General features: G+C 43.7%; 1 protein-coding gene across 3 annotated transcripts in view; it reads right to left on the reverse strand.

The window, feature by feature from the left end:
- Positions 1-817: 817 nt before the first annotated feature.
- The window catches only part of LOC110504059 (CUE domain-containing protein 1), a 45,065-nt gene continuing 18,363 nt past the window's right edge, over positions 818-27,519 (reverse strand). The window contains exons 2-11 of one of the 3 annotated variants that reach the window (XM_036961416.1): positions 17,439-17,538; positions 13,664-14,302; positions 12,778-12,905; positions 11,675-11,801; positions 11,279-11,549; positions 10,643-10,798; positions 5,090-5,179; positions 4,848-4,941; positions 3,136-3,258; positions 818-2,980 (exon numbers count right to left, since the gene is read on the reverse strand). In XM_036961416.1, coding sequence (XP_036817311.1) covers position 2,980; positions 3,136-3,258; positions 4,848-4,941; positions 5,090-5,179; positions 10,643-10,798; positions 11,279-11,549; positions 11,675-11,801; positions 12,778-12,905; positions 13,664-13,975 — 1,302 coding nt within the window. In that variant the 5' untranslated portion in view covers positions 13,976-14,302; positions 17,439-17,538 and the 3' untranslated portion in view covers positions 818-2,979. The remainder of the gene's footprint in view (positions 2,981-3,135; positions 3,259-4,847; positions 4,942-5,089; positions 5,180-10,642; positions 10,799-11,278; positions 11,550-11,674; positions 11,802-12,777; positions 12,906-13,663; positions 14,303-17,438; positions 17,539-27,519) is intronic. The other 2 variants (XM_036961415.1, XM_036961417.1) reach the window with 2 other exon arrangements.

Genomic DNA, 27,519 nt, shown 5'->3' on the forward strand with positions numbered 1-27,519 from the left:
TTTATTTCTCAGAACAAGAATAGACTGACGAGTTTCAGGAGAAAGTGCTTTGTTTCTGGCCATTTTGAGCCTGTAATCGAACCCACAAATGCTGATGCTCCAGATACTCAACTAGTCTAAAGAAGGCCAGTTTTATTGCTTCTTTTCAGCTGTGCTAACATCTTTGCAAAAGGGTTTTCTAATGATCAATTAGCCTTTTAAAATGATAAACTTGAATTAGCTAACACAATGTGCCATTGGAACACAGGAGTGACAGTTGCTGATAATGGGCCTCTGTACACCTATGTAGATATTCCATTAAAAATCAGCTGTTTCCAGCTACAATAGTCATTCACAACATGAACAATGTCTACACTGTGTTTCTGATCAATTTGATGTTATTTTAAAATGGACAAAAAAAATGTGCTTATCTTTCAAAAACAAGGACATATCTAAGTCACTCCAAACTTTTGAATGGTAGTGTATATTACACATACCCATTTGAAATACCTATATGGATATGAATGTGAATCACAAGAGGTTGGTGGCACCTTAATTGGGGAGGACGGGCTTATGGTAATGGCTGGAGCGGAATCAGTTGAATGTTATCCAACACATAGTTTTTATGTGTTTGATGCCATTCCAATCGTTCCATTCCAGCCATTATTATGAGCCGTCCTCCCCTCAGCAGCCTCCACTGATGTGAATAGCATGACAGTAACAATGAAGTCTGGATAGTCTGATGGCAGTTTGAGTAAGCTGGATAATGGCGCCCCCCATCTGCCGCTCGAAAACAGTATAAACGAGTGGGTGACATTATGGCTAATCTTTTTCATTATGGCAAGGGCAATAAACACATTTTATTGGCAAACATGTTTAGAGAGTTTGAAGACCTATATGAGAAAAATGCTGAGAGCAAAACTAACAAACAAGAAAATGACAACAGACAGAAATTGTCAAAGGGGCAAAATTCCAAACCCAATCCATAACATCAAGACTTCAAAAAGAACACTGAAAGGGTCGATTTCAGCCTCCCATCACACAGTCAATACTTGTACATAGAAAACTTTCTCCGTATGTTCAACAAACATACCTTTCTCCTTATATACAACACATGACCTATCACCAATGAGGTCTTCTGTCAACATCCTGACAGAGAAGGGTTAAAACACGTCTCATTCCTGAATCAAGGAAAAACTGTAAATGGGTGATTTGATTTGAATCATCTTACATTTCAATAGTAAAAACATTCGTTTCAATCATGGAGCCATCTAGATTGAGAGGTAGCAAATCAAACATTTACATGTAAATCCATTTAAGAAGGTAGAGTGAATGAATTGGTGTTCCAATTCCCCACCCTTCTCCCTAAAGTGTGCACTTGGCTTGCTCACTTTTATGCATCAATTTTAAAACATAGACATTTTTAGAAGCATGGTGGAGAGAGTTGACACCATATTTCCGACACCAGTCTGTCCCTTCCTTTTTAACGATCGTGAGCAAAGAGCACCCTTCGGGGAGAAGGCTTCAGAATAAGACAGTAATCATTTCCAATAGTTGGGAAAGTGACGGATCAATGTGGAACCTTGCGAATCAGATAGTGGCTCAAAGGGTTGACTTTAAATCTAGCTCGACTGTCTGTTGAAACTCGTATCACAGCGCTGGGTCATCATCAGCCTCCTCTTTTCTACCGATACACCCAACAGCATCTAATCAAGATCAATGCCAGTCCTCACCTCACAGAGGCATCATCCATATCATGTTCTGCTCTCTCCATGCCCAACACTTCCCATTACAAACGGTTCATTTCCCATTACACCACATAAAACACGTTTATCAACAATGTGCACAGATCACTGGCATATTTGTTTAGCAAATATTTCTACTAGTTATATTATTGTGTACTCATTAATAACACAAATTCAGCAATATGCACCCCTCCTTACTCTCAACGAAATAGGGTTAGTATATAAAGACTGTATTGAAAAAGACATGAGAATAGTGAGATATGGCAGTCAGTTAGCTTGAGGGATATTTCAGTTCACATGAAATCTTAAGAAGTTTGTCAGAGTTCCTGAAATGGGATTAAAGGTTACACTTGGCATTTAGTTACACATTGACATAACAATATGGGATGAAATATGACCCGCTTGGAACAAGTGACCCTTTTGGCAGGTTTGAATGCCTCTTTGATATAGGAGGGTGCAACAGAAGGGTTTGTTGACATTTGAGCAGGGCAACTTAAATAACAACCCCTTGACTGACATACACAGGTCTCTGATGATATCATCTGCTGTCAAATTGCTCCGAGGCAAATCCAGATTTACAAGGGGGAGTCAACTGTAATGTTAGAGTCTCTGTTTACAAGTTGTTTCTGTGTCCTGAACTTTCAGGAAACATGGGATTGAGCTGTGATTCTAGTTGAAAACTTGCCACATCATCACTGGTTACTGTCTGTTTAAAACTGTGACCAAATGGGCATAGTCACATGGGTACTGGGAGTGAACATGATTTATTATGGGACATTTCAGAGGTGCTTGTGCACACTTTGGCTCTAGAGTGACCTGCTCTAGAGTGACCTACCCCAGCCATATCAAAGAGATTAGAGTGGTAACACTAGATGAGTCCATATGTTAAGATCATCACCAGCAGGGCTGCCATACCTTCTGCAATGGGGATTAAAGGGAGCTGACACAACAACAAAAAAAGAACTGTCAAAAGACTAATGCATCTTCCCTTTACATATGAAATCATATATTAACTAAGAGTTATAATACAGAGATTATAATGGTAATCCAATGCGGTTATGAACAGTCAGAGTTAAGGAGATGTGGTAGCAGTCTGCTTCCTCTCCTCCTGGGCGAGGGGGTGGTCCCAGGTCACTTCTGGGCCTGAGATTGGCGGGCCTGTGTTAGGGGAGGGAGCCAAAGTATTGCGTGGCCACCAGCCATGGGTCATTCTGCTGTCACCATGGAAACCCTGATGTGGTGCAGCCTTGGAGAATCTGAAATGGAGGTGACATGTTTGTCAGATTACAGCCAAAAGGCCTATCTATAAACAAATGATGTAAGTCAACAATAATGTTTGATTAGAGCGGTTATAGTAGTTACACAGAGTAAAGTGATACAATTTCCAACAGGGAAGGAGACAGGTTTTCACCATGACAAAGGCTCCTTGTGTGGCACATCATCTTCCTGAGTGTCTGATCTTCTGGGCTGGCCATCTTCTGGGCTTCCCTCCACATCTTCCAGGAGGTTGGCTGTGGAGTTGGCTGTGCCCAGTCTTAGAGGGGATATGGTCAAGGGAAACACCTAAAGGCCTGGATATTGATACATACGTGCCTTGCGAAAGTATTCGGCCCCCTTGAACTTTGCCACATTTCAGGCTTCAAACTGTATTTTTTTGTGAAGAATCAACAACAAGTGGGACACAATCATGAAGTGGAACGACATTTATTGGATATTTCAAACTTTTTTAACAAATCAAAAACTGAAAAATTGGGCGTGCAAAATTATTCAGCCCCTTTACTTTCAGTGCAGCAAACTCTCTCCAGAAGTTCAGTGAGGATCTCTGAATGATCCAATGTTGACCTAAATGACTAATGATGATAAATACAATCCACCTGTGTGTAATCAAGTCTCCGTATAAATGCACCTGCACTGTGATAGTCTCAGAGGTCCGTTAAAAGCGCAGAGAGCATCATGAAGAACAAGGAACACACCAGGCAGGTCCGAGATACTGTTGTGAAGAAGTTTAAAGCCGGATTTGGATACAAAAAGATTTCCCAAGCTTTAAACATCCCAAGGAGCACTGTGCAAGCGATAATATTGAAATGGAAGGAGTATCAGACCACTGCAAATCTACCAAGACCTGGCCGTCCCTCTAAACTTTCAGCTCATACAAGGAGAAGACTGATCAGAGATGCAGCCAATGATCACTCTGGATGAACTGCAGAGATCTACAGCTGAGGTGGGAGACTCTGTCCATAGGACAACAATCAGTCGTATATTGCACAAATCTGGCCTTTATGGAAGAGTGGCAAGAAGAAAGCCATTTCTTAAAGATATCCATAAAAAGTGTTGTTTAAAGTTTGCCACAAGCCACCTGGGACAGGGAAGATGGTTAAAATTGATGGGAAGATGGATGGAGCCAAATACAGGACCATTCTGGAAGAAAACCTGATGGAGTCTGCAAAAGACCTGAGACTGGGACGGAGATTTGTCTTCCAACAAGACAATGATCCAAAACATAAAGCAAAATCTACAATGGAATGGTTCAAAAATAAACATATCTAGGTGTTAGAATGGCCAAGTCAAAGTCCAGACCTGAATCCAATCGAGAATCTGTGGAAAGAACTGAAAACTGCTGTTCACAAATGCTCTCCATCCAACCTCACTGAGCTCGAGCTGTTTTACAAGGAGGAATGGGAAAAAATTTCAGTCTCTCGATGTGCAAAACTGATAGAGACATACCCCAAGCGACTTACAGCTGTAATCGCAGCAAAAGGTGGCGCTACAAAGTATTAACTTAAGGGGGCTGAATAATTTTGCACGCCCAATTTTTCAGTTTTTGATTTGTTAAAAAAGTTAGAAATATCCAATAAATGTCATTCCACTTCATGATTGTGTCCCACTTGTTGTTGATTCTTCACAAAAAAATACAGTTTTATATCTTTATGTTTGAAGACTGAAATGTGGCAAAAGGTCGCAAAGTTCAAGGGGGCCGAATACTTTCGCAAGGCACTGTATGCATCTGTATTATACAGTGTGTGGCACTTGAACATTGAGTTCTATAAAAAGCCATCACTGCAAAAACGGAACCCATCCAATGTTTCTGATTGGAAATTAGTATCGACTGGCAATGAAGGATACGACTGGTGCTTCAGGAGTGTTCTTCTTTTTAACTTTCTTCTCTTTGTCTTGTCAGAGAATGATCTGGCGATTTCAAACAGCTTCTTTCTTGTTGCTAGGTGGGAGAGAAGACAACCGTATTGGGGGGGTTTGCAAAAGTATGCTGTTCTAGTGATTGAGTTCGTTAACTGGCCATTGCCAGAGAGAGACAGGGGATGGTAATAATGTGTATTGAGTGGCCTGCTGGTAGAGGATGCCCTTACATTTGCCCATGTGTTTGAGTTTGTCTCTGAACATGGCGTCATCTGACACAGCAGTACAAGCCTCCATCGACCTCGAAGCACAGTGCTCTCCTGGAAACAAAGAAATTAGTTGTAAATGACAAACATAAGCATATTATACACACAATCACACAAGAAAACACTAAAGCAGTAACACACATTCACATATAATAATGAACCTGAGTAGTGAACAAACAATCTACTTCAACCATTTTTGTAAAGTCTTAATTGGTGACTACAGCTGTAGTTACATTTTCTCTGGGCACTTTAAGACTTACGTTTTTTTTTTTTATGTTTTTTTAATTACTATAGAACAAAGATAAATTATATAAATGTATATGTGTATGTACAGTACCAGTCAAAAGTTTAGACACACAAACTCTGTAGTAACCAGACATGACTGCCCTTGACCAGCACAAAAACATCCTATGGCGTACTGCATCTGCATCGAATAGCCCCCGCAAAATGCAACTTTACAATATACACAAGCAGTTAGGAAAGCAAAGGCTAGCTTTTTCAAACAGAAATGTGCATCCTGTAGCATAAATTCAAAAAAGTTCTGGGACACTGTAAAATCCATGGAGAACAAGAGCACCTCCTCCCAGCTGCCCACTGCACTGAGGCTAGGAAACACTGTCACCACCGATAAATCCACGATAATTGAGAATTTCAATAAGCATTTTTCTACGGCTGGCCATGCTTTCTACCTGGCTACCCCTACCCCGGTCAACAGCTCTGCATCCCCCACAGCAACTTGCCCAAGCCTCCCCCATTTCTCCTTCACCCAAATCCAAACAGCTGATGATCTGAAAGAGCTGCAAAATCTGGATCCCTACAAATCAGCCGGGCCAGACAATCTGGACCCTCTCTTTCTAAAATGATCTGCTGAAATTGTTGCAACCCCTATTACTAGCCTGTTTAACCTCTCTTTTGTATCGTCTGAGATCCCCAAAGATTGGAAAGCTGCCGCGGTCATCCCCCTCTTTAAAAGGGGGTGACACTCTAGACCCAAACTGTTACAGACCTATACCCATCCTGCCCTGCCTTTCTAAAAGTCTTCGATAGCCAAGTTAACAAACAGATCACAGACCATTTAGAATCCCACCGTACCTTCTCCGCTATGCAATCTGGTTTCCAAGCTGGTCATGGGTGCACATCAGCCACGCTCAAGGTCCTAAACGATATCATAACCGCCATTGATAAAAGATAATACTGTGCAGCCGTCTTCATCGACCTGGCCAAGGCTTTCAATTCTGTCAATCACCACATTCTTATCGGCAGACTCAACAGCCTTGTTTTCTCAAATGACTGCCTCGCCTGGTTCACCAACTACTTCTCAGATAGAGTTCAGTGTGTCAAATCGGAGGGCCTCTTGTCCGGACCTCTGGCAGTCTCTATGGGGTTGCCACAGGGTTCAATTCTCGGGCCGACTATTTTCTCTGTATACATCAATGATGTCGGTCTTGCTGCTGGTGATTCTCTGATCCACCTCTATGCAGACGACACCATTCTGTATACTTCTGACCCTTCTTTGGGCACTGTGTTAACAAACGAAAGACAAGCCTCAATGCAATACAACACTCCTTCCGTGGCCTCTAACTGCTCTTAAACACAAGTAAAACTAAATGCATGCTTTTCAACTGATCGCTGCCCGCAACTGCTCGACGGTTCTGACTTAGAATATGTGGACAACTACAAATACCTAGTTGTCTGGTTAGACTGTAAACTCTCCTTCCAGACTCACATTAAGCATCTCCAATCCTAAATTAAATCTAGAAATGGCTTCCTTTTTCGCAACAAAGCATCCTTCACTCATGCTGCCAAACATACCCTCGTAAAGCTGACTATCCTACCGATCCTTCATTTACAAAATAGCCTCCAACACTCTACTCAGCAAATTGGAAGTAGTCTATCAAAGTGCCATCCATTTTGTCACCAAACCCCATATACTACCCACCACTGCGACCTGTATGCTCTCGTTGGCTGGCCCTGGCTTCATATTTGTCGCCAAACAAACTGGCTCCAGGTCATCTATAAGTCTTTGCTAGGTAAAGCCCAGCCTTATCTCAGCTCACTGGTCACCATAGCAGCACCCACCTGTGGCATGCGCTCCAGCAGGTATATTTCACTGGTCACCCCCAAAGCCATCTCCTAATTGGCCGCCTTTCCTTACAGTTCTCTGCTGCCAATGACTGGAACAAATTGCACAGTACGGCCATTGCAATTTATTGCCCTGGCCCCATCTGCAGTCCTCATGCCTCCTTGCAGCATGTCTAAGGCATGAGCAGGGACCATGTGGGCATCTTTCTTTTGGTGTTTTTCCAGAGTCAGTAGAAAGGCCTCTAGTGTTCTAAGTTTTCATAACTGTGACCTTAATTGCCGTCTGTCTGTAAGCTGTTAATGTCTTAACGACCATTCCACAGGTGCATGTTCATTAATTGTTTATGGTTCATTGAACAAGCATGGGAAACAGTGTTTAAACCCTTTACAATGAAGATCTGTGATGTTATTTGGATTTTTACAAATTATCTTTGAAAGACAGGGACCTGAAAAAGGGCCGTTTCTTTTTTTGCTAAGTTTATATATATATATATATATCTATATATATATATATATATATCATATATATATATATATATAAACTTAGACTTAAACTTAAACTTTAAACTTATATATATATTACATTGATGAAAGCTACAACCACGCCATCTGCAATATTAAAGATGATCAACCCCCCAAAAAAACTACTTCAAAAATAAATAAATGAGAAATTATTCACTGAGGCAGATGGCTTGTTCATAACAAAACTCTTTGATATTGCCAACCACTTTAAGAACTTTTAGGTTGACAAGATTTGAAAACTTAGGCATGACATGGGCTGTTGCGGTGACCGTATTACCACCACCTCGGTGGTCACGAGTCATGACAGAAGTCAAATTCCACATGACCGCTTAAATCACAGTAATTAGGCTTCTCCAAGCTCTGAAGCTGCAGGTCATTAGTAGCCTACCAAACTTGCAAACTGCACTCTATTGTCCCTCTAATCACTCTGACATCAATGGAAATGTAATAGAAGATCTAATCAAACACTTAATGAGAGCCCACGAGTTCACGCAACATTTCTATAGGCTACGCAGAAAACAGAGTTTTGATGGCCTCTATTTAAAAGAGAAGGATCTCATCAGCTTTCTATAGACTAGGCCTACTATACAATGCATTCGGAAAGTATTCAGACCACTTGACTGTTTCCACGTTTTGTTACGTTAAAGTGTTATTCTGAAATGGATAACGTATTCTATTCCCCCTCAATCTACACACAATAACCCATAATGACAAAGAAAAAACAGGTTTTTAGAAATCTTTGCAAATGTATTACAAATAAAAAATGAAAATATAGCATTTACATAAGTATTCAGACCCTTTTCTTGGTACATTGTTCAATTACCTTTGGCAGCGATTACAGCATTGTTGGGTATGACGGCACAAGCTGGCACACCTGTATTTGGGGAGTTTCTCCCATTCCTCTCTGCGGATCCTCTCAAGCTCTGTCAGGTTGGATGAGGAGCGTCGCTGCACATCTATATTCAGGTCTCTCCAGAGATGTTAGATCGGGTTGAAGTCCGGGCTCTGGCTGGGCCAGTCAAGAACATTCAGAGACTTGTCCTGAAGTCACTCCTGCATTGTCTTGGCTGTGTGCTTAGGGTCATTGTCCTTTTGGAAGGTGAACCTTCACACCAGTCTGAGGTTCCTGAGCGCACTGGAGCAGGTTTTCATCAAGGATCTCTCTGTACTTTGCTCCGTTCATCTGTCCCTCGATCCTGACTAGTCTCCCGGTACCTGCAGCTGAAAAATAATCTTGTTTCTCATGGTCAAAGAGTCTTCTAAGTGCCTTTTGACAAACTCCAAGAGGGCTGTCATGTGCCTTTTACTGTGGAGTGGCTTCTGTCTAGCCACTCTTACATAAAGGCATGATTGGTGGAGTGCTGCAGAGATGGTTGTCCTTCTGGAAGGTTCTCTCATCTCCACGAGGACCTCTAGAGCTCTGTCAGAGTGACCATCGGGTTCTTCGTCACTTGCCTGACCAAGGCCCTTCTCCCCCGATTGCTCAGTTTGGCCAGGAAGCCAGCTCTAGGAAGAGTCTTGGTGGTACTAAACTTCTTCCATTTAAGAACAATGAAGCCCACTATATTCTTGGGGACCTGCTGCAGACCTTGTTTGGTACTGCCAAGACACAATCCTGTCTTGGAGCTCTACGGACAATTCCTTCAACCTCATGGCTTGGATTTTGCTCTGACGTCAACTGTGGGACCTTATATAGACAGGTTTGTGCCTTTTCAAATCATGTCCAATCAATTTAATTTACCACAGGACTCCAATCAAGTTGTATAAACATCAAGGATGATCAACAGAAACAGGATGCACCTGAGCTCAATTTCGAGTCTCATAGCAAAGTGTTTGAATACTTATGTAAATAAGGGATCTGTTTTTTATTACTAAAACATTTGCAAACATTACTAAAAAACTGTTTTCGCTTCGTCATTATCGGGTATTGTGTGTAGATTGTTGAGGATTATTATATTTTTAATCAATTTTACAATAAGTCTAATGTAACAAAATTTGGAAAAAGTCAAGGGGTCTGAATACTTTCCCGAAGGCGCTGTATATGCTCAATGGCTGTTAAAATGGGAAGAGGTCTGTCCATGATAAGATGCTGCTCTGTTTTCATCTAAATCAATGTACACGGAGGGCAAATGTCAGTGCTATGCATGTCAATCTCTACTGGCTCAAAGTTGACTATCACTATTGGTCTTTGTGCGAGGTGTTAATGGGTTAAAGGTCACAAACTATCTGTTCAAACAGTTGAACACTCATCGGTACAACACAAGACATTTAACCAGAGGTCTCTTCACAGTCCCCAGGTCCAGAACAAAGGCTGGGAAACACTCAGTATTAAATAGAGCCATGATTATGTGGAACTCTCTGTCACCCAAGGTAACTCAAGCTAGCAATAAAAAACAGATTTTTTAAAAACTGACTTTAAAAGAGACTTACATTTTTTTAAAATATATATTTAGTATTGTATTATCAAAGCAAAATCAAATCAAATGTTATTTGTGAAATGCTTACTTACAAGCCCTTAACTCTTATTTTTTTCAAAAACTGCATTGTTGGTTAAGATAATATTTACTAAATAAACTCAAATTAAAATATAAATAACAAAATGATGTAATGTATATTATGTATTTTATTTGTTGAGTTTTGTTTCCTGGCAGCGGATATTTGGGGATCCTAATAAAATACTAAATGAATCACTCCAGAGAAAGCCATTTATCGTGTCAACAACTACTTGGAGAAGCATTCACCATACCCAGTGGTAGTGAGTGATAAATATAGGTGGCTAGATATTGGACGTGATAAAGGGACGTTATCAAAATAAACCCAAAGTCATTCATATGAGTAGGCCTATTGGGTGTTTGAATAACGCACGCACACACACACGCACACTTACTTGTGAAGCTTATGAATGACCTCTACCTGCTGTGGAATTCTCCATGTAAGAGGATGAATGACATCTACCTGCTGTGGAATTCTCCATGTAAGAGGATGAATGACATCTACCTGCTGTGGAATTCTCCATGTAAGAGGATGAATGATTGGACTTGAATTTCTTTGATTCGTACTTCAAGCGATCTAAAACAGAGAAAGCTGGATGTTATAACGCAATATGGGGACACATAGCAGAATGTAATCTATTATTAGGAAACCTTTATGAAAGTGGGACATGCTTCCCAAAGTTAAACTTTTGTAAGATGAAGCATCATGAGATACACAAGGGACTTTGCAACTAGCTTAGCATGAAAGAGAGAAGAGCATTTTCAACAGTAGCTGACTCGCTGACTCGCTCTGTAGCTGACTCGCTCTGTAGCTGACTCGCTCCGTAGCTGACTCGCTCCGTAGCTGACTCGCTCCGTAGCTGACTCGCTCCGTAGCTGACTCGCTCCGTAGCTGACTCGCTCCGTAGCTGACTCGCTCCGTAGATGACTCGCTCCGTAGATGACTCGCTCCGTAGAAAGCATAAACTTGACTACTGCCTACTGTGTCCTGAACATGCATTCTGTGTGTTAAAGTATATCATGCAGGTATGTATGCGTATCTGTGCATGACACACACCTCTCTCCAGGGCGACAAGGAACTCGCGGTTGCGCTGCAGTTCCCTCATGAACTCCTCGTTCTGGAGGAACAGAGCGATGCGTTCATCATCCAGGTACTGTTTCAGTTTACGCTCCTGCTCCGTGACTACCCCTGCCATGCCCCCGGGCCCTCCAGGTGCCCCTAGGGCTCCACCAGTCCCTGGCTTGGAGACACCTCCCTGGTTTGTCTGCTGGACGATGGAGGATAGAGAGGAGGAAGAAGAAGGCTGGGACAGACTGCCCTGTGAGCCCTAGAGGAGGTCAGATGGAGAAAGAGAGTTTTCATTTAGTTGCTATTGATTTCTGTAAGCAGGATGTCGCCCTGCTGTTAATGATAATGTCATACTGCTAATGTATTTTTTTGTGTGTGGTTTACCTGTATACTATCCAGTTGCTGTGGCAGGATCCGCAGGAAATCATCTGGCAGGTTGCCAAGCAACGGTGGATTCCAGTTCCTGTAGCTGCGGACCTGCCGGTGACCTGGCGGGAGCTGGGCCTCAAACCTAGGTCAGACAAGGGTCAAAAGGTTAAGGTCAGACTAGAGAGAGATTCATATGCCATGTCACACTAGAACTAAACTAAACGCACACATCATACATGGTGTACTGATGCTGTGAAACGTAAGCAATGCATGAAAACATAAATAATAATTCATGTCTGTTTGTCTTCACAATAAAATCCCCTTTGAGCAGCAGTCACCACATTTAACACACCACTTTGTACAGTCCAAAAAGTCAATCACTGTGAATCTCCCAGCTGGTGGTGTGAAGCAGAGCAAATGTGGACATGGTCTTGAATCATAAATCATGGACAATGGGGCTTGAAGCAAATTCAATTACATGGATTTTTGTTATTAACTGGTCCAGTGATACACAAGCACCAATCACTCACACACACACACACACACACACACACACACACGAGACAGCATTGCACAGTTCTTAAAATGGCCACCAGGTGGAACCTTGACGAACTATAACAGCATGTGGTCGGCTGTGATATCCACAGGCCTGAGCATATAAATTCCAGGGCCCCATAGGACCACTTCCTCTGTTCCTCTGGGCTTTATAGAGTACAGGCTAGGGGATTGCATGCAAACCAAAGGTCCTGTCAGGGTTTTTAAAACATGCATCCCTCCTTCCTCCCTTTCATAAAGTAATCAGTGTTCATGTTCCAGATGCACATATTCTATACATAATTAAAGAATTCCCATAGACAGATGACTGATAGGTTAAACTCTTCTCTGGGCATTTTGTAGATCTGTTGAACTGTATAGTATGGTACAGAGGAGGCTGGTGGGAGCATATATAGGAGGAAGGGCTCATTGTAATGGCTGGAATGGAATAAATGGAATGGTACCAAACATGTCAAACATAGAAACAATGTGTTTGACTCCAATCTTTCCATTCCAGCCATTACAATGAGCCTGTTCACCTATAGCTCTTCCCACCAGCCTCCTGTGATAGTATGACAATTTACCTGGGTGGAGGAGTGGGCGGGGCCTCGGGGTACTTCCTGTCGTAGATGTGCATGTCATAAGTGGGCGGTGAGTAGACGGGGGGAGGTTCCTCGTCGGAACTGTCAGGTTCTAATGACCTCTCCAGAATCTAGCCCAGGGAATGGAGGAGACCAAGAGAAAGAGAGAGTATGTCCCAATAACGTTAATACACATTTACCCATTCAAATCAGTCATGTCAGTAAGATAAATAATTTAAGTTTTAAGAGAGAAGCTGGTTGGGGGGTTAGTGTCTGGTAAGGTAACTGGAGCACACAAAACAGCACTACTTTACTATTTATATTGTAGTGAGATGACATGGGTTGCAGTTCGTTCTTTATGTGTGGTACTGTGACACAATGTATTATTTATTATTGACTAAAACCTAGACTACAACAAGAACAGGAGGGGAGGGAGAGAGAGAGAGAGAGACATTCCGTCTGGCCCCGTGACCTTGCCAATGTTAACCTATTTAAAGGTCTAAATTGGCCCAGCGTCGTCTGTCCATACCCTCCCCTAACTATGGGACTCCCGATCGCGGCTGGCAGTCCCATGCGTCTGCAGTGACGCCTCTAGCACTGCGATGCAGTGCCTCAGACCACTGCGCCACTCGGGAGGCCCGTGTGAGTAAGATCTTTAAACAGGTTAACATTCGCAAGGTTGTGGGGCCAGACAGAATACCAGAAAGCGTACTCGGAGCATGCACTGACCAGCTGGCAAGGGTCTTCACTACAGCATCTCAAGATGGACAAACGGTACTATTGCCGCTTTATTCTAGTTTAAGCAAAGATATTTTAAGGATTTACGCGAGCACGCTTGTTCGGTTCACCTAGCAAAACATGTGGAAGCCTTGACCCTGCACTGACTGACCTCTGGTGGGATGCTATCATCGGAGTCAGAGCTGTCATCCGATCCCTCTCCGTCGATGCTCATCTGGAGGAGCTGGTCGATGGTGGCGTCCACCGCCCCGTTGTTGGAGCGCAGGACGCACTCGATGACCTCGTAATCCATGGTGGGGAACATGATCTTGAAGTCCTCCATGGCCTGGTTAAACTCCAGGCGCCGCACCTGTCGGTTAGGCCGGCTGTTGTTGAGCTCTCCTGGGGAAGAACCACCACCACCTACTCCTCCTCCTCCACCGGAGCCTCCATTGCTGTTGCTTCGCCTGAACAGGCTGGTCATCCTGCTGCCTTGACTGGTGCTATCACCTTGGGGTCAGGAGGGCACCTTGACACTCACTCCTCTACCTTTCTTTCTCTCCCTCTATCAATCTGCTCCCGTCTGATTGTGTTTCTCCTGACTCACAGTCTCATCATACCACCACATGGATGGCAGTCCTTTGAATGGAGCAGGAAAGTCCAATGCTCTTTATTTTTCTCAGCTTGTTATTCAGCTGCATCCAACACGGCTGGCTGTAGCGAAGAAGGTTCTTAGTTTGTGTCCACTCCTCCGTCCCGTCACAAGTTTCTGGTACGGGGACCGGAATCTCTGGTCCAAAACAGTCAATGCCTGAGAGGGAGATAAGGAGGGAGGTCAGCAAAAGCTAACATACAGTGGGGCAAAAAAGTATTTAGTCAGCCACCAATTGTGCAAGTTCTCCCACTTAAAAAGATGAGAGAGGCCTGTAATTTTCATCATAGGTACACTTCAACTATGACAGACAAAATGTGGGGGAATCCAGAAAATCACATTGTAGGATTTTTAATGAATTTATTTGCAGATTATGGTGGAAAATAAGTATTTGGTCATCTACAAACAAGCAAGATTTCTGGCTCTCACAGACCTGTAACTTCTTCTTTAATGAGCTCCTCTGTCCTCCACTCCCTACCTGTATTAATGGCACCTGTTTGAACTTGTTATCAGTATAAAAGACACCTGTCCACAACCTCAAACAGTAACCCTCCAAACTCCACTATGGCCAAGACCAAAGAGCTGTCGAAGGACACTAGAAACAAAATTGTAGACCTGCACCAGGCTGGGAAGACTGAATCTGCAATAGGTAAGCAGCTTGGTTTGAAGAAATCAACTGTGGGAGCAATTATTAGGAAATGGAAGACATACAAGACCACTGATAATCTCCCTTGATCTAGGGCTCCACGCAAGCTCTCACCCCGTGGGGTCAAAATGATCACAAGAACGGTGAGCAAAAATCCCAGAACCACACGGGGGGACCTAGTGAATGACCTGCAGAGAGCTGGGACCAAAGTAACAAAGCCTACCATCAGTAACACACTACGCCGCCAGGGACTCAAATCCTGCAGTGCCAGACGTGTCCCCCTGCTTAAGCCAGTACATGTCTAGGCCTGTCTGAAGTTTGCTAGAGAGCATTTGGATGATCCAGAAGAAGATTGGGAGAATGTCATATGGTCAGATGAAACCAAAATAGAACATTTTGGTAAAAACTCAACTCGTCGTGTTCGGAGGACAAAGAATGCTGAGTTGCATCCAAAGAACACCATACCTACTGTGAAGCATGGGGGTGGAAACATCATGCTTTGGGGCTGTTTTTCCTGCAAAGGGTCCAGGACGACTGATCCGTGTAAAGGAAAGAATAAATGGGGCCATGTATCGTGAGATTTTGAGTGAAAACCTCCTTCCATCAGCAAGGGCATTGAAGATGAAACGTGGCTGGGTCTTTCAGCATGACAATGATCCCAAACACACCGCTCGGGCAATGAAGGAGTGGCTTCGTAAGAAGCATTTCAAGGTCCTGGAGTGGCCTAGCCAGTCTCCAGAGCTCAACCCCATAGAAAATCTTTGGAGGGAGTTGAAAGTTCGTGTTGCCCAGCAACAGCCCCAAAACATCACTGCTCTAGAGGAGATCTGCATGGAGGAATGGGCCAAAATACCAGCAACAGTGTGTGAAAACCTTGTGAAGACTTACAGAAAACGTTTGACCTCTGTCATTGCCAACAAAGGGTATATAACAAAGTATTGAGATAAACTTTTGTTATTGACCAAATACTTATTTTCCACCATAATTTGCAAATAAATTCATAAAAAATCCTACAATGTGATTTTCTGAATTTTTTCTCTCTCGTTTTGTCTGTCATAGTGGAAGTGTACCTATGATGAAAATTACAGGCCTCTCTAATCTTTTTAAGTGGGAGAACTTGCACAATTGGTGGCTGACTAAATACTTTTTTGTCCCACTGTATCTGTAATACGCACAGTTGATTTTTCCTTTAACAAACACCTAGGCTCTACTGAGAATAAAATCACCTAGGCTCTACTGAGAATAAAATCACCTAGGCTCTACTGAGAATAAAATCACCTAGGCTCTACTGAGAATAAAATCACCTAGGCTCTACTGAAAATAAAATCACCTAGGCTCTACTGAAAATAAAATCACCTAGGCTCTACTGAGAATAAAATCACCTTAGGCTCTACTGAGAATAAAATCACCTAGGCTCTACTGAGAATAAATCACCTAGGCTCTACTGAGAATAAATCACCTAGGCTCTACTGAGAATAAAATCACCTAGGCTCTACTGAGAATAAATCACCTAGGCTCTACTGAGAATAAATCACCTAGGCGCTACTGAGAATAAATCACCTAGGCTCTACTGAGAATAAAATCACCTAGGCGCTACTGAGAATAAAATCACCTAGGCGCTACTGAGAATAAAATCACCTAGGCGCTACTGAGAATAAATCACCTAGGCTCTACTGAGAATAAATCACCTAGGCTCTACTGAGAATAAATCACCTAGGCTCTACTGAGAATAAATCACCTAGGCTCTACTGAGAATAAATCACCTAGGCTCTACTGAGAATAAATCACCTAGGCTCTACTGAGAATAAATCACCTAGGCTCTACTGAGAATAAATCACCTAGGCTCTACTGAGAATAAATCACCTAGGCTCTACTGAGAATAAATCACCTAGGCTCTACTGAGAATAAATCACCTAGGCTCTACTGAGAATAAATCACCTAGGCTCTACTGAGAATAAATCACCTAGGCTCTACTGAGAATAAATCACCTAGGCTCTACTGAGAATAAATCACCTAGGCTTATTTCAAATACTAGCTAAAAGGCTGCAGCCACAGAGCCATTGAAACACAATTGGGAAAACTGACATGGTTCAACAAGATTTTACATGGCCTTGTCCGAGATGGTGTCTCAGGGTGAAAGATGGACAGTGTCCCCACTCCGCCTTTCTGCTCAACCTTGCCAGGCTAGGCCCCTGTGTTACCATGGCAACCCAAATAAGTCTGTAGACTAAACAGTTGGCATTTGAATGTAAAGGTGAAACTTTGCATGCCAGCACTGTGGGGGAATTCCACATTATAGGCCTATATTCCAACTCACCAACAAGGCTACAAGGCCAAGATGAACAGTTGCAGAGTGCATCTCTTTCCATTTTCTTGTAAAACAAAGCCGGCTTCTTTCTCTCAGAGCCAAGTAGGTGTCATAGAGGGACAAACGTCCTGCCAACTAGGCCTGAAGGAGGAACACAAATATTGCCCTACACACATCCAGTCCAGAGAAAGTAGGATGGATGGCCAAGCTGCTGCTAACAGATGCTATTAATCCATGTGCCAAGCAGTGGGGGAGGACGATCACCACACACACACACACACACACACACACACACAAATCTATCTAGTAAACATTAGAATAGGAAACATAAGATCCTTTACCTTCTACCTCTCCACAGCTGAAACAGAAAGCAGAGTTTACAGAATCCTTGACTAGGACGATAGCCAGGAGTCGTCTCTGAGTGCCTGGATTTTCCTCATCCTGGTTTCCATTACAAGAAAGAGGCCATGGAGGGAGAACAAAAAAACAGAATTCCAAAAATGTAAGTCCTCTGAGAGGAACTGGAAGGTCCTTTCGATGCCCTAGCTAATAGTTATCACTACTCTCCCCCTCTGCTCTGTCACTGTAGTGCTGGGAAGAGAAATCCCTGGGGGGAACAATGCATCCAGTGCCAGCCCAACCCACATGGCAGTGCCAGGCCCGATCCAGCAGCAGCAGTAGCACAGCCAGAGTCTGCAACTTCGCCCCCCTCAATGCACTGCCTCCCCTCTCACCCCCACTATGCACTGCCCCCACCCCTCTCCCCTCCCACTTCGCCCTCCTCTTTGCACAGCTGCCACGCCCCCTACTTCGCCCGCACTTCACCCTCCTCTCTGCCACGCCCCCTCCCCTCTTGCCCCCACTTCGCTCTCCTCTGCCCCGCACTTCACCCTCCTCTATGCCACGGCCCCACCCCTCTCGCCCCCACCTCTCTCCCCTGCACTTCACCCTCCTCTCTGCTACGCCCCCACCCCTCTCCCCCCTCCTCTCTGCCACGCCCCCGCCCCTCCTCTCTGCCACGCCCCCGCCCCTCCTCTCTGCTACGCCCCCGCCCCTCTCTGCTACGCCCCCGCCCCTCTCTGCCACGCCCCCACCCCTCTCCCCCGCACTTCACCCTCCTCTCTGCTACGCCCCCACCCCTCTGTCCCCCGCACTTCACCCTCCTCTCTGCTACGCCCCCACCCCTCTGTCCCCCGCACTTCACCCTCCTCTCTGCTACGCCCCCACCCCTCTCTCCCCCGCGCTTCACCCTCCTCTCTGCTACGCCCCCACCCCTCTGTCCCCCGCGCTTCACCCTCCTCTCTGCTACGCCCCCACCCCTCTCCCCCCTCTCTGCCACGCCCCCACCCCTCTCCCCCCTCTCTGCCACGCCCCCACCCCTCTCCCCCATGCCCCCACGCCCCCACCGCTCTCCCCCATGCCCCCACCCCTCTCTGCCACTTCGCCCTGCTCTCCGCACCGCCCCCACCCCCCCACTTCACCCTGCTCTGAATCAGAACTGGAAAGGAAAAAGTGATCTATACTGTTCCGGAACAAAACTGTTAAAAGCAAGGGAACCGGTTCGTAACTTTATTTTACGTTCTAGCCATTTTTTTTCCAGTCCCACAAAAATCTCAACAATGCGCCCATGCAAAGCCATCATTTGCCACTCACAAACTTATTCCAGTGTCTGCCTGCCAGCTGGAAATCTTTGCCAGTGTGCACGCGTGTAAGTTACATGCCCCTCCCCCTCCGAAGCGTTGGTTACCGTAGATTTCTGACAATGTCACAAGCGTGATTCAGAAATTAGGGAGAGAGGTGTTTAATTAGAGAAGAATGGATCAACTTTTTTAATGCTAGTTAAGGATACTATAGTAATCATGTTTCACATTGGATTTATGAACTACAAAAAGTTGAGACCGTTTTTAATTATAGTGCCACAATCTTGTAAGCTTGCTAGCTAGCTAACGTTTTCTCTGGTCCAATGTTACTCTTGGAAGTTCAAAGACATTCAAAGGTCCTCCATAGAAGCCACTCATCCATAAGTATAATTATGTGGGCCTAATTCAGATAATACAGTTGAAGTCAGAAGTTTACATACACTTAGGTTGGAGTCATTAAAACTCGTTTTCAACCACTCCACAAATTTCTTGTTAACAAACTATGGTATTGGCAAGTCGGTTAGGACATCTACTTTGTGCATGACACAAGTCATTTTTTGAACAATTGTTTACAGACAGATTAATTCACTATCACAATTCCAGTGGGTCAGAAGTTTACAAACATTTCAGAAAATGATGTCATGGCTTTAGAAGCTTCTGATAGGCTAATTGACATCATTTGAGTCAATTGGGGGTGTACCTGTAGATGTATTTCAAAGCCTACCTTCAAACTCAGTGCCTCTTTGATTGACATCATGGGAAAATTGAAAGAAATCAGCCAAGACCTCAGGGAAAAAAAGTCTGGTTCAGCCTTGGGAGCAATTTCCAAACGCCTGAAGGTACCACGTCCATCTGTACAAACAATAGTACGCAAGTATAAACACCATGGGACCACGCAGCCGTCATATCACTCAGGAAGGAGACGCATTCTGTCTGCTAGAGATGAACGTACTTTGGTGCGAGAAATCAATCCCAGAACAACAGCAAAGGACCTTGTGAAGATGCTGGAGAAAACAGCTACAAACGTATCTATATCCACGGTAAAACGAGTCCTATATCGACGTAACCCGAAAGGCCACTCAGCAGGGAAGAAGCCACTGCACCGAAACAGCCATAAAAAAGCCAGACAACGGTTTGGAACTGCACATGGGGATAAAGATAGCACTTTTTGGAAAAATGTCCTCTGGTCTGATGAAACAAAAATAGAACTGTTTGGCCATAATGACCATCGTTATGTTTGGAGGAAAAGCCAAAGAACACCATCCCAACCGTGAAGCATGGGGGTGGCAGCAATATGTTGTGGGGGTGCTTTGCTGCAGGAGGGACTGATGCACTTCACAAAATAGATGGCATCATGAGGAAGGACAATTATGTAGATATATTTTTTGTTGTTGAATTTTACCCCTTTTTCTCCCCAATTTCATGGCATCCAATTGTTTTAGTAGCTACTATCTTGTCTCATCGCTACAACTCCTGTACGGACTCGGGAGAGACGAAGGTTGAAAGTCATGCTTCCTCCGATACACAACCCAACCAAGCCACACTGCTTCTTAACACAGCGCGCATCCAACCCGGAAGCCAGCCGCACCAATGTGTCGCTGGTGCGCGATGAGACAAGGATATCCCTACCGGCCAAACTCTCCCTAACCCGGACGACGCTAGGCCAATTGTGCGTCGCCCCACAGACCTCCCGGTCGCGGCCGGTTACGACAGAGCCTGGGCGCAAACCCAGAGTCTCTGGTGGCACAGCAGGCGCTGCAGTACAGCGCCCTTAACCACTGCGCCTCCCGGGAGGCCCCCTGAATTACTTTCTTATACAGATTAAATACTTTACCCACTCCACAGCAAGCTGCGCAAAAAGAATTTGGAGGTTTAAAAAGGATCAGAAAACAAACCTGTACTTGTTTGCGATTCCAAACAGTCTAGAACTTTATTTTTGTGGTCGGAACAGTGAAATGGAACAAATAAAATAAATGGTTCTGTTCAGAACGAAACGATTGGAAAATATTTTTGGCTCCAACCCCCGATAGGCGTGTATCAAATTGGGAGTCAAATGAAAACTAAGAGTCTATACATGTTTGAGAAATTAAGGCATATACAGTGCATTCGTTAAGTATTCAGACCCCTTGACTTTTTCATATTTTGTTACGTTACAGCATTATTCTAAAATTGATTCAAATTGTTTTTTCCTCATCAATCTAAACACAATACCCCATAATGACAAAGCAAAAACAGGTTAACAATTTCAGCAAATTTATAGAAAATATAAAGTATAAAATATTCAGACCTTTAAATCAGTACTTTGTTGAAGCACCTTTGTCAGCGATTACAGCCTCGTGTATGACGCTACAAGCTTGGCACACCTGTACCTGGGAAGTTTATCCCATTCTTCTCAAGCTCTGTCAGGTTGGATCTGGGGGTGTCGCTGCACAGCTATTTTCAGGTCTTTCCAGAGATGCTCGAACGGGTACAAGTCCGGGCTCTGGCTGGGCCACTCAAGGACATTCAGAGACTTGTCCCGAAGCCACTCCTGCATTGTCTTGGCTGTGTGCTTCGGATCATTGTCCTGTTGGAAGGTGAACCTTCACCCCAGTCTGAGGTCCTGAGTGCTCTGGAGCAGGTTTTCATCAAGGATCTCTCTGTACTTCGCTCCGTTCATATTTCTCTCGGTCCTAACTAGTCTCTCAGTCCCTGCAGCTGAAAAAAATCCCCACACAATGATGCTGCCACCACCATGCTTCACTGTAGGGATGGTCCCAGGTTTCCTCAAGGCGTGACTCTTTGCATTCAAGCCAAAGAGTTCAATCATGGTTTCATCAGACCAGAGAATCTGGTTTCTCATGGTCTGAGTCCTTTAGGTCCCTTTTGGCAAACTCCAAGCGGGCTCTCATGTGCCTTTTACTGAGGAGTGGCTTTCGTTTGGCCACTCTACCATAAAGGCCTGATTGGTGGCGTGCTGCAGAGATGGTTGTCCTTCTGGAAGGTTCTCCCATCTCTAGAGGAACTCTGGAGCTCTGTCGACGTGACCATCGGGTTCTTTGTCACCTCCCTCACCAAGGCCCTTCTCCCCCGATTGCTCAGGTTGGCCGGGCGGCCAGCTCTAGGAAGAGTCTTGGCGGTTCCACATTTCTTCCACTTAAGAATGATGGAGACCACTGTGTTCTTGGATACCTTCAATGCTGCAGACCTGGTTTCAGTCTCATAGCAAAAGGTGTGAATACTCATGTAAATAAAATATTTGTTTTTAATAAATTAACAAACATTTCTAAAAAACTTTTGTTTTGTCATAATGGGGTATTGTGTGTAGATTGATCAGGAAAATGTTTCATTTATCAATTTTAGAATAAGGCTGTAATGTAATAAAAAGTGGAAAAAGTCAAGGGGTCTGAATACTTTCCGAATGTACTGTGTACTTTTTCAAAAACATTCTACACTAAAAATTAAGAAGAAGCAAAGGCTTTGATTTCTGGTCTGGAAAGGGGTCTTTAGAAAACATCTATAAGACAAAGTCTTACAAATATACCAGAATACATTAAAAACACAATAACGTTGAAGTAAAGACCCCTGCCAACTAATATCAACACATGTTTCGTTTTGGAGAAATGTTTACCTTCTGTAAGTTTAAGAAATATTGCCCTGTAATTCTGTTAACAACCACCAACATCTTTAAGATTCTAACTTATCTCCCTCATGAGGAGGGAGGATAATAAAAGTTCACAGAAGTAACAAGTAAAGGTAGACCTGTCAATTAGTGTTTTTACTGATATCAATTTTGTTTGTGAATTATTAAGTGATTAAAACTAGAAATTCCCTTACCAAATCGCTAACAGAATTTCCCCAAAATTGGTAATGGAATTTCTGCAATTTAATTGGCTACAATGGGATATCATAGTAGGTACATACTACCAAAAAAATGGTTGGCATGCATTTTAAGTGAAAAATCTGAGCATGTGCACAATTGCATTTCCGTGGAATTGCCTGGTAGGCAAGTGTGTGTGTGTGAAAAGTGTGACCAGGGCGCAGTGGCAGCCATGGGAAATCAATTTTATGCTCCAGCTCTGAGACCAGGAGAGCGAGACAGACTCTACGGGTGCATCTCAACAGTCTTAAGTAGGCTGCTCATCCTATTGATTACACATCAGCTCAGGTTAAGGAAAGGAGATGAGGACAATATTGAAATGCACCCCATCCTGGGCCTCGGAGGATAATGGCAGTGACCGTCTGAGCAGTGAGCTGGGGCCCAATGTTTATGGACATCCTCTCTATACAGGCCAGGAGATAACCTAACTCTGCAAGGCCTTCATGTTGATTTGTGGAGAAATAAACTCTACATACACTGCAGTGTATGCAGGCTTCTTTGAACTTAATTTCATCTGGCCTGTAAAACACCCTCCCACAGTACCTCGCTCAGGGCATACAACCAGTATACACATACTACACTACAGTCTCTCTCTATGGACCTTCACAGCATCAACCTTGAGCCAATGAACTGAGTCCAACTCTCGCAAGTGTGTGGGACTGTTAGGTGTGAATATGTATGCGCCAGAAACAAGCAACTGAGAAGTGGTGAGAAAGGAAAAAGGGGGAACTTTCACATCTAGGACTGACCTGGGAAATCTCTTCATACCTTCTTACTACTGACATTATTTGCCTAATTAATTGGAATCCAAATTAATTGGAAAGTGTTTGACTTTGACCTACATCATCCCTCAACTCTTTTGGCCAAAAGATGTCGATGGGAGATGTCAGTGATAATGCCAGTTAAACAGAGATAATTTAAGTGGGTTTATGCCCATAGTTGTTTCGACCATGTTGCCCTCTGTGCAGCATGTGTGCTCTGGTCTTGTCTGTTGAGGTCACATTCGACCATACAGAGTTGACTTCCTGCTTTGCGCTGCTGAAAGGACGAGTCACCGTCCCCCCAGCAGCTTGGAAACACTTGTTAAGGACATCACTGGCCAGCAAGGAAACAGGATGTCAGACAATATGATAAAGTGCTTTATGATAGAACACACTCTCATGCCTTCACATCATCATGCCAACATAGTTCTTCCTTATGACTACTAACCGCTAGGATATAATCAGGGATGAAAAGAGGCTCAATCCTCCGACTGATAATATTATAAGTTCTGCAGCTGATCCATCTCTGGGCTATAAAAATACATGTAGAAAAACTGTTTCTGTCAGCATTACGGGACCAAAAACTTGTAAACACTTCCCTATCGAAAAACCATATCATAGCTTCCTTCTTTCGGGCACAACGTCCCTATTTTTGTACCATCAGCCCAAGATTATTTTGGGTAGAAAGTTAATTATGTATATAAAGGCCTGAAGCGTGTGCGTCTCAGCACAGAACCCAGGCCCAGCCATGGACTCCTCTCTCCCTCACACACTCTTCACATCAACGAGTCCATATTCATCTGCACCTAAGAACCGTATATATTTAGCATGGGATCCATTGCTCTTTGTCCTCCTAGGTCTGTATGTGCGGCTGTGTTTGTCTCCCAACACACAGTGAACAAATGGAAGCAGCAGCACTGCCCCTGGTCAAGAGAGCTGGGCTTACCTTCAATCTATCATATTCACTGTGCTAGAGCAGGTAAGAAGAAAAAAGACATGACCCTACGATAGAGTACTAGGAAGTCACCATCTGATGGATTACACTCATCTAAAGTAACTATGTGGAGTAACAGACTCTGAAGGACATAATGCAGCCAGTCATGCACTTTGATGCTGAAGCCCTTTTAGCTGGCCTACATTAACACAGTCAAGCATGATTTAATCTGCTTTCAATACGTAGGAACACGATGACAACAGAAAAATAAACTCAGCAAAAAAAGAAACATCCGCTCACTGTCAACTGCGTTTATTTTCAGCAAACTTAACAGGTGTAAATATTTGTATGAACATAAGATTCAACAACTGAGACAAGCTGAACAAGTTCCACGGACATGTGACTAACAGAAATGGAACAAGGACTCCTCATGGACTGCACCAGATTTGCCAGTTCTTGCGGTGAGATGTTACCCCACTCTTCCAGCAAGGCACCTGCAAGTTCCTGGACATTTCTGGGGGGAAATGGCCCTAGTCCTCACCCTCCGATACAACAGGTCCCAGACGTGCTCAATGGGATTGAGATCCGGGCTCTTCACTGGCCATGGCAGAACACTGACATTCCTTACAGGAAATCACGCGCAGAACGAGCAGTATGGCTGGTGGCATTGTCATGCTGGAGGGTCATGTCAGGATGAGCCTGCAGGAAGGGTACCACATGAGGGAGGAGGATGTCTTCCCTGTAACGCACAGCGTTGAGTTTGCCTGCAATGACAACAAGCTCAGTCCGATGATACTGTGACACACCGCCCCAGACCATGACGGACTCTCCACCTCCAAATAAATCCCGCTCCAGAGTACAGGCCTCTGTGTAACGCTCATTCCTTCGACGATAAATGCGAATCCGACCATCACCCCTGGGGAAACAAAACCGCGACTCGTCAGTGAAGCGCACTTTTTGCCAGTCCTGTCTGGTCCAGCGACGGTGGGTTTGTGCCCATAGGCAACGTTGTTACAGGTGATGTCTGGTGAGGACCTCTCAGCCTATTGCGGACAGTCTGAGCACTGATGGAGGGATTGTGCATTCCTGGTGTAACTCGGGCAGTTGTTGTTGCCATCCTGTACCTGTCCCACAGGTGTGATGTTCGGATGTACCGATCCTGTGCAGGTGTTGTTACATGTGGTCTGCCACTGTGAGGATGATCAGCTGTCCGTCCTGTCTCCGCCTACCGTCTGTAAGCTGTTACTGTCTTAGCGACCGTTCCACAGGTGCATGTTAATTAATGTTCATTAATGTTCAGGTTGCAAAATTGAGGTTGCAAGATTGAATCCCCGAGCTGACAAGGTAAAAATCTGTCATTCTGCCTGAACAAGGCAGTTAACCCACTGTTCCTAGGAAGTCATTGTAAATAAGAATTTGTTCTTAACTGACTTGTCTAGTTAAATAAAGATAAAATAAAAAAATAAAAATGGTTTATGGTTCTTTGAACAAGCATGGGAAACCGTGTTTAAACCCTTTACAATGAAGATCTGTGAAGTTTGGATTTCTACGAATTATCTTTGAAAGACAGGGTCCTGAAAAAGGGACGTTTCTTCTTTTGCTGAGTTTAGATTAAAAAATGACTAAATACATCCCCTCTCTAAGTAGCCCATCTATGTAGTGGAGAACAGATCTCATTCCAAGGGTTACAGTGTTTTCAGATGGTAGGCTCCATCTCCCAACACAATTACGAGTCCCAGGCTCGTCTGTCCCCATGACAACCAGGCCCCAGCATTCCATCTGGGGCCATCATACTGTAGGTGGGACATTCTAATCTCCTGTGTTGACCACTGCTGCTAGACTATTTAGGGCCAGAGAGCTCCACTTATACTGCTTCTCCAATTTACGGGTGAAAATCTAATTTCAGCTATGATAAATACACACTCTATAAGTGGCACCAGTGGCAGTTGAACAAGAATGAAATTAGATTATTTTGTGATTAGGCCTCATAGTAAATCTCTGATCATCTCTGTAGACAAACTGTACTGTAGTCCCTTACTAAATCCCCCACAGAAATGGTAAGACTGTCCGTGTCAATACTCTGTAGGCCTACAGCTTCACAGACACGTGAGTGAAAGGCCATTGAGTCTTGGCTAAGCTAACAATAGTCTCTTCTAGAGGTTGACCGTTTAATCGGAATGGCCGATTAATTAGGGTCGATTTCAAGTTTTCATAACAATCGGAAAGCGATATTTTTGTACACCGATTTGGCAGATTATTTATTTTTTTACACCTTTATTTAATCTTTATTTATCTAGGCAAGTCAGTTAAGAACGCATTCTTATTTTCATTGACGGCCTAGGAACGGTGGGTTAACTGCCTCGTTCAGGGGCAGAATGACAGATTTTGACCTTGTCAGCTCGTGGGATTCAATCCTGCAACCTTACAGTTAACTAGTCCAACGCTCTAACCACCTGATTACATTGCACTCCACGAGGAGCCTGTTATGCGAATGCAATAAGCCAAGGTAAGTTGCTAGCTAGCATAAAACTTATCTTATAAAAAAGAATCAATCAATCATAATCACTAGTTAACTACACATGGTTGATGATATTACTAGTTTATCTAGCGTGTCCTGCGTTGCATATAATCGACGTGGTGCGTATTGTTGCTCCAACGTGTACCTAACCATAAACATCAATGCCTTTCTTAAAATCAATACACAGAAGTATATATTTTTAAACCTGCATATTTAGCTAAAATAAATCCAGGTTAGCAGGCAATATTAACCAGGTGAAATTGTGTCACTTTGTTTTTGCATTATTTAAACCAAACTGAACATGTTTCATTATTTATTTGAGGCTACCTTTATTTTATTGATGTATTATATTAAGTTAAAATAAGTGTTCATTCAATAATTGTTGTAATTGTCATTATTGCAAATAAATAAATAAATATATATATATATTTTTTTAAATCGGCAGATTAATCGGTATCGGCTTTTTTTGGTCCTCCAATAATCGGTATCGGTGTTGAAAAATCTTTAAAATCGGTAGACCTCTAGTCTCTTCCCTGCATCTGTGCTCTGCCATTCATTCCCCCAACAAGACTAGCTAGTTCACATTCCTGCCCTGTGTCGTTCACATGTTTTCAACAGCCATTTGGAATGAGTGACGCCCACTTTTCTTCAGAGGGGCAGGCAGACCTAGGCAGAGATTGCAGTCCCCCTCCACCACTCTCAAGGCCAAC

Source organism: Oncorhynchus mykiss, chromosome 24, assembly GCF_013265735.2.
Source record: "Oncorhynchus mykiss isolate Arlee chromosome 24, USDA_OmykA_1.1, whole genome shotgun sequence".
NCBI classification, from domain to species: domain Eukaryota; kingdom Metazoa; phylum Chordata; class Actinopteri; order Salmoniformes; family Salmonidae; genus Oncorhynchus; species Oncorhynchus mykiss.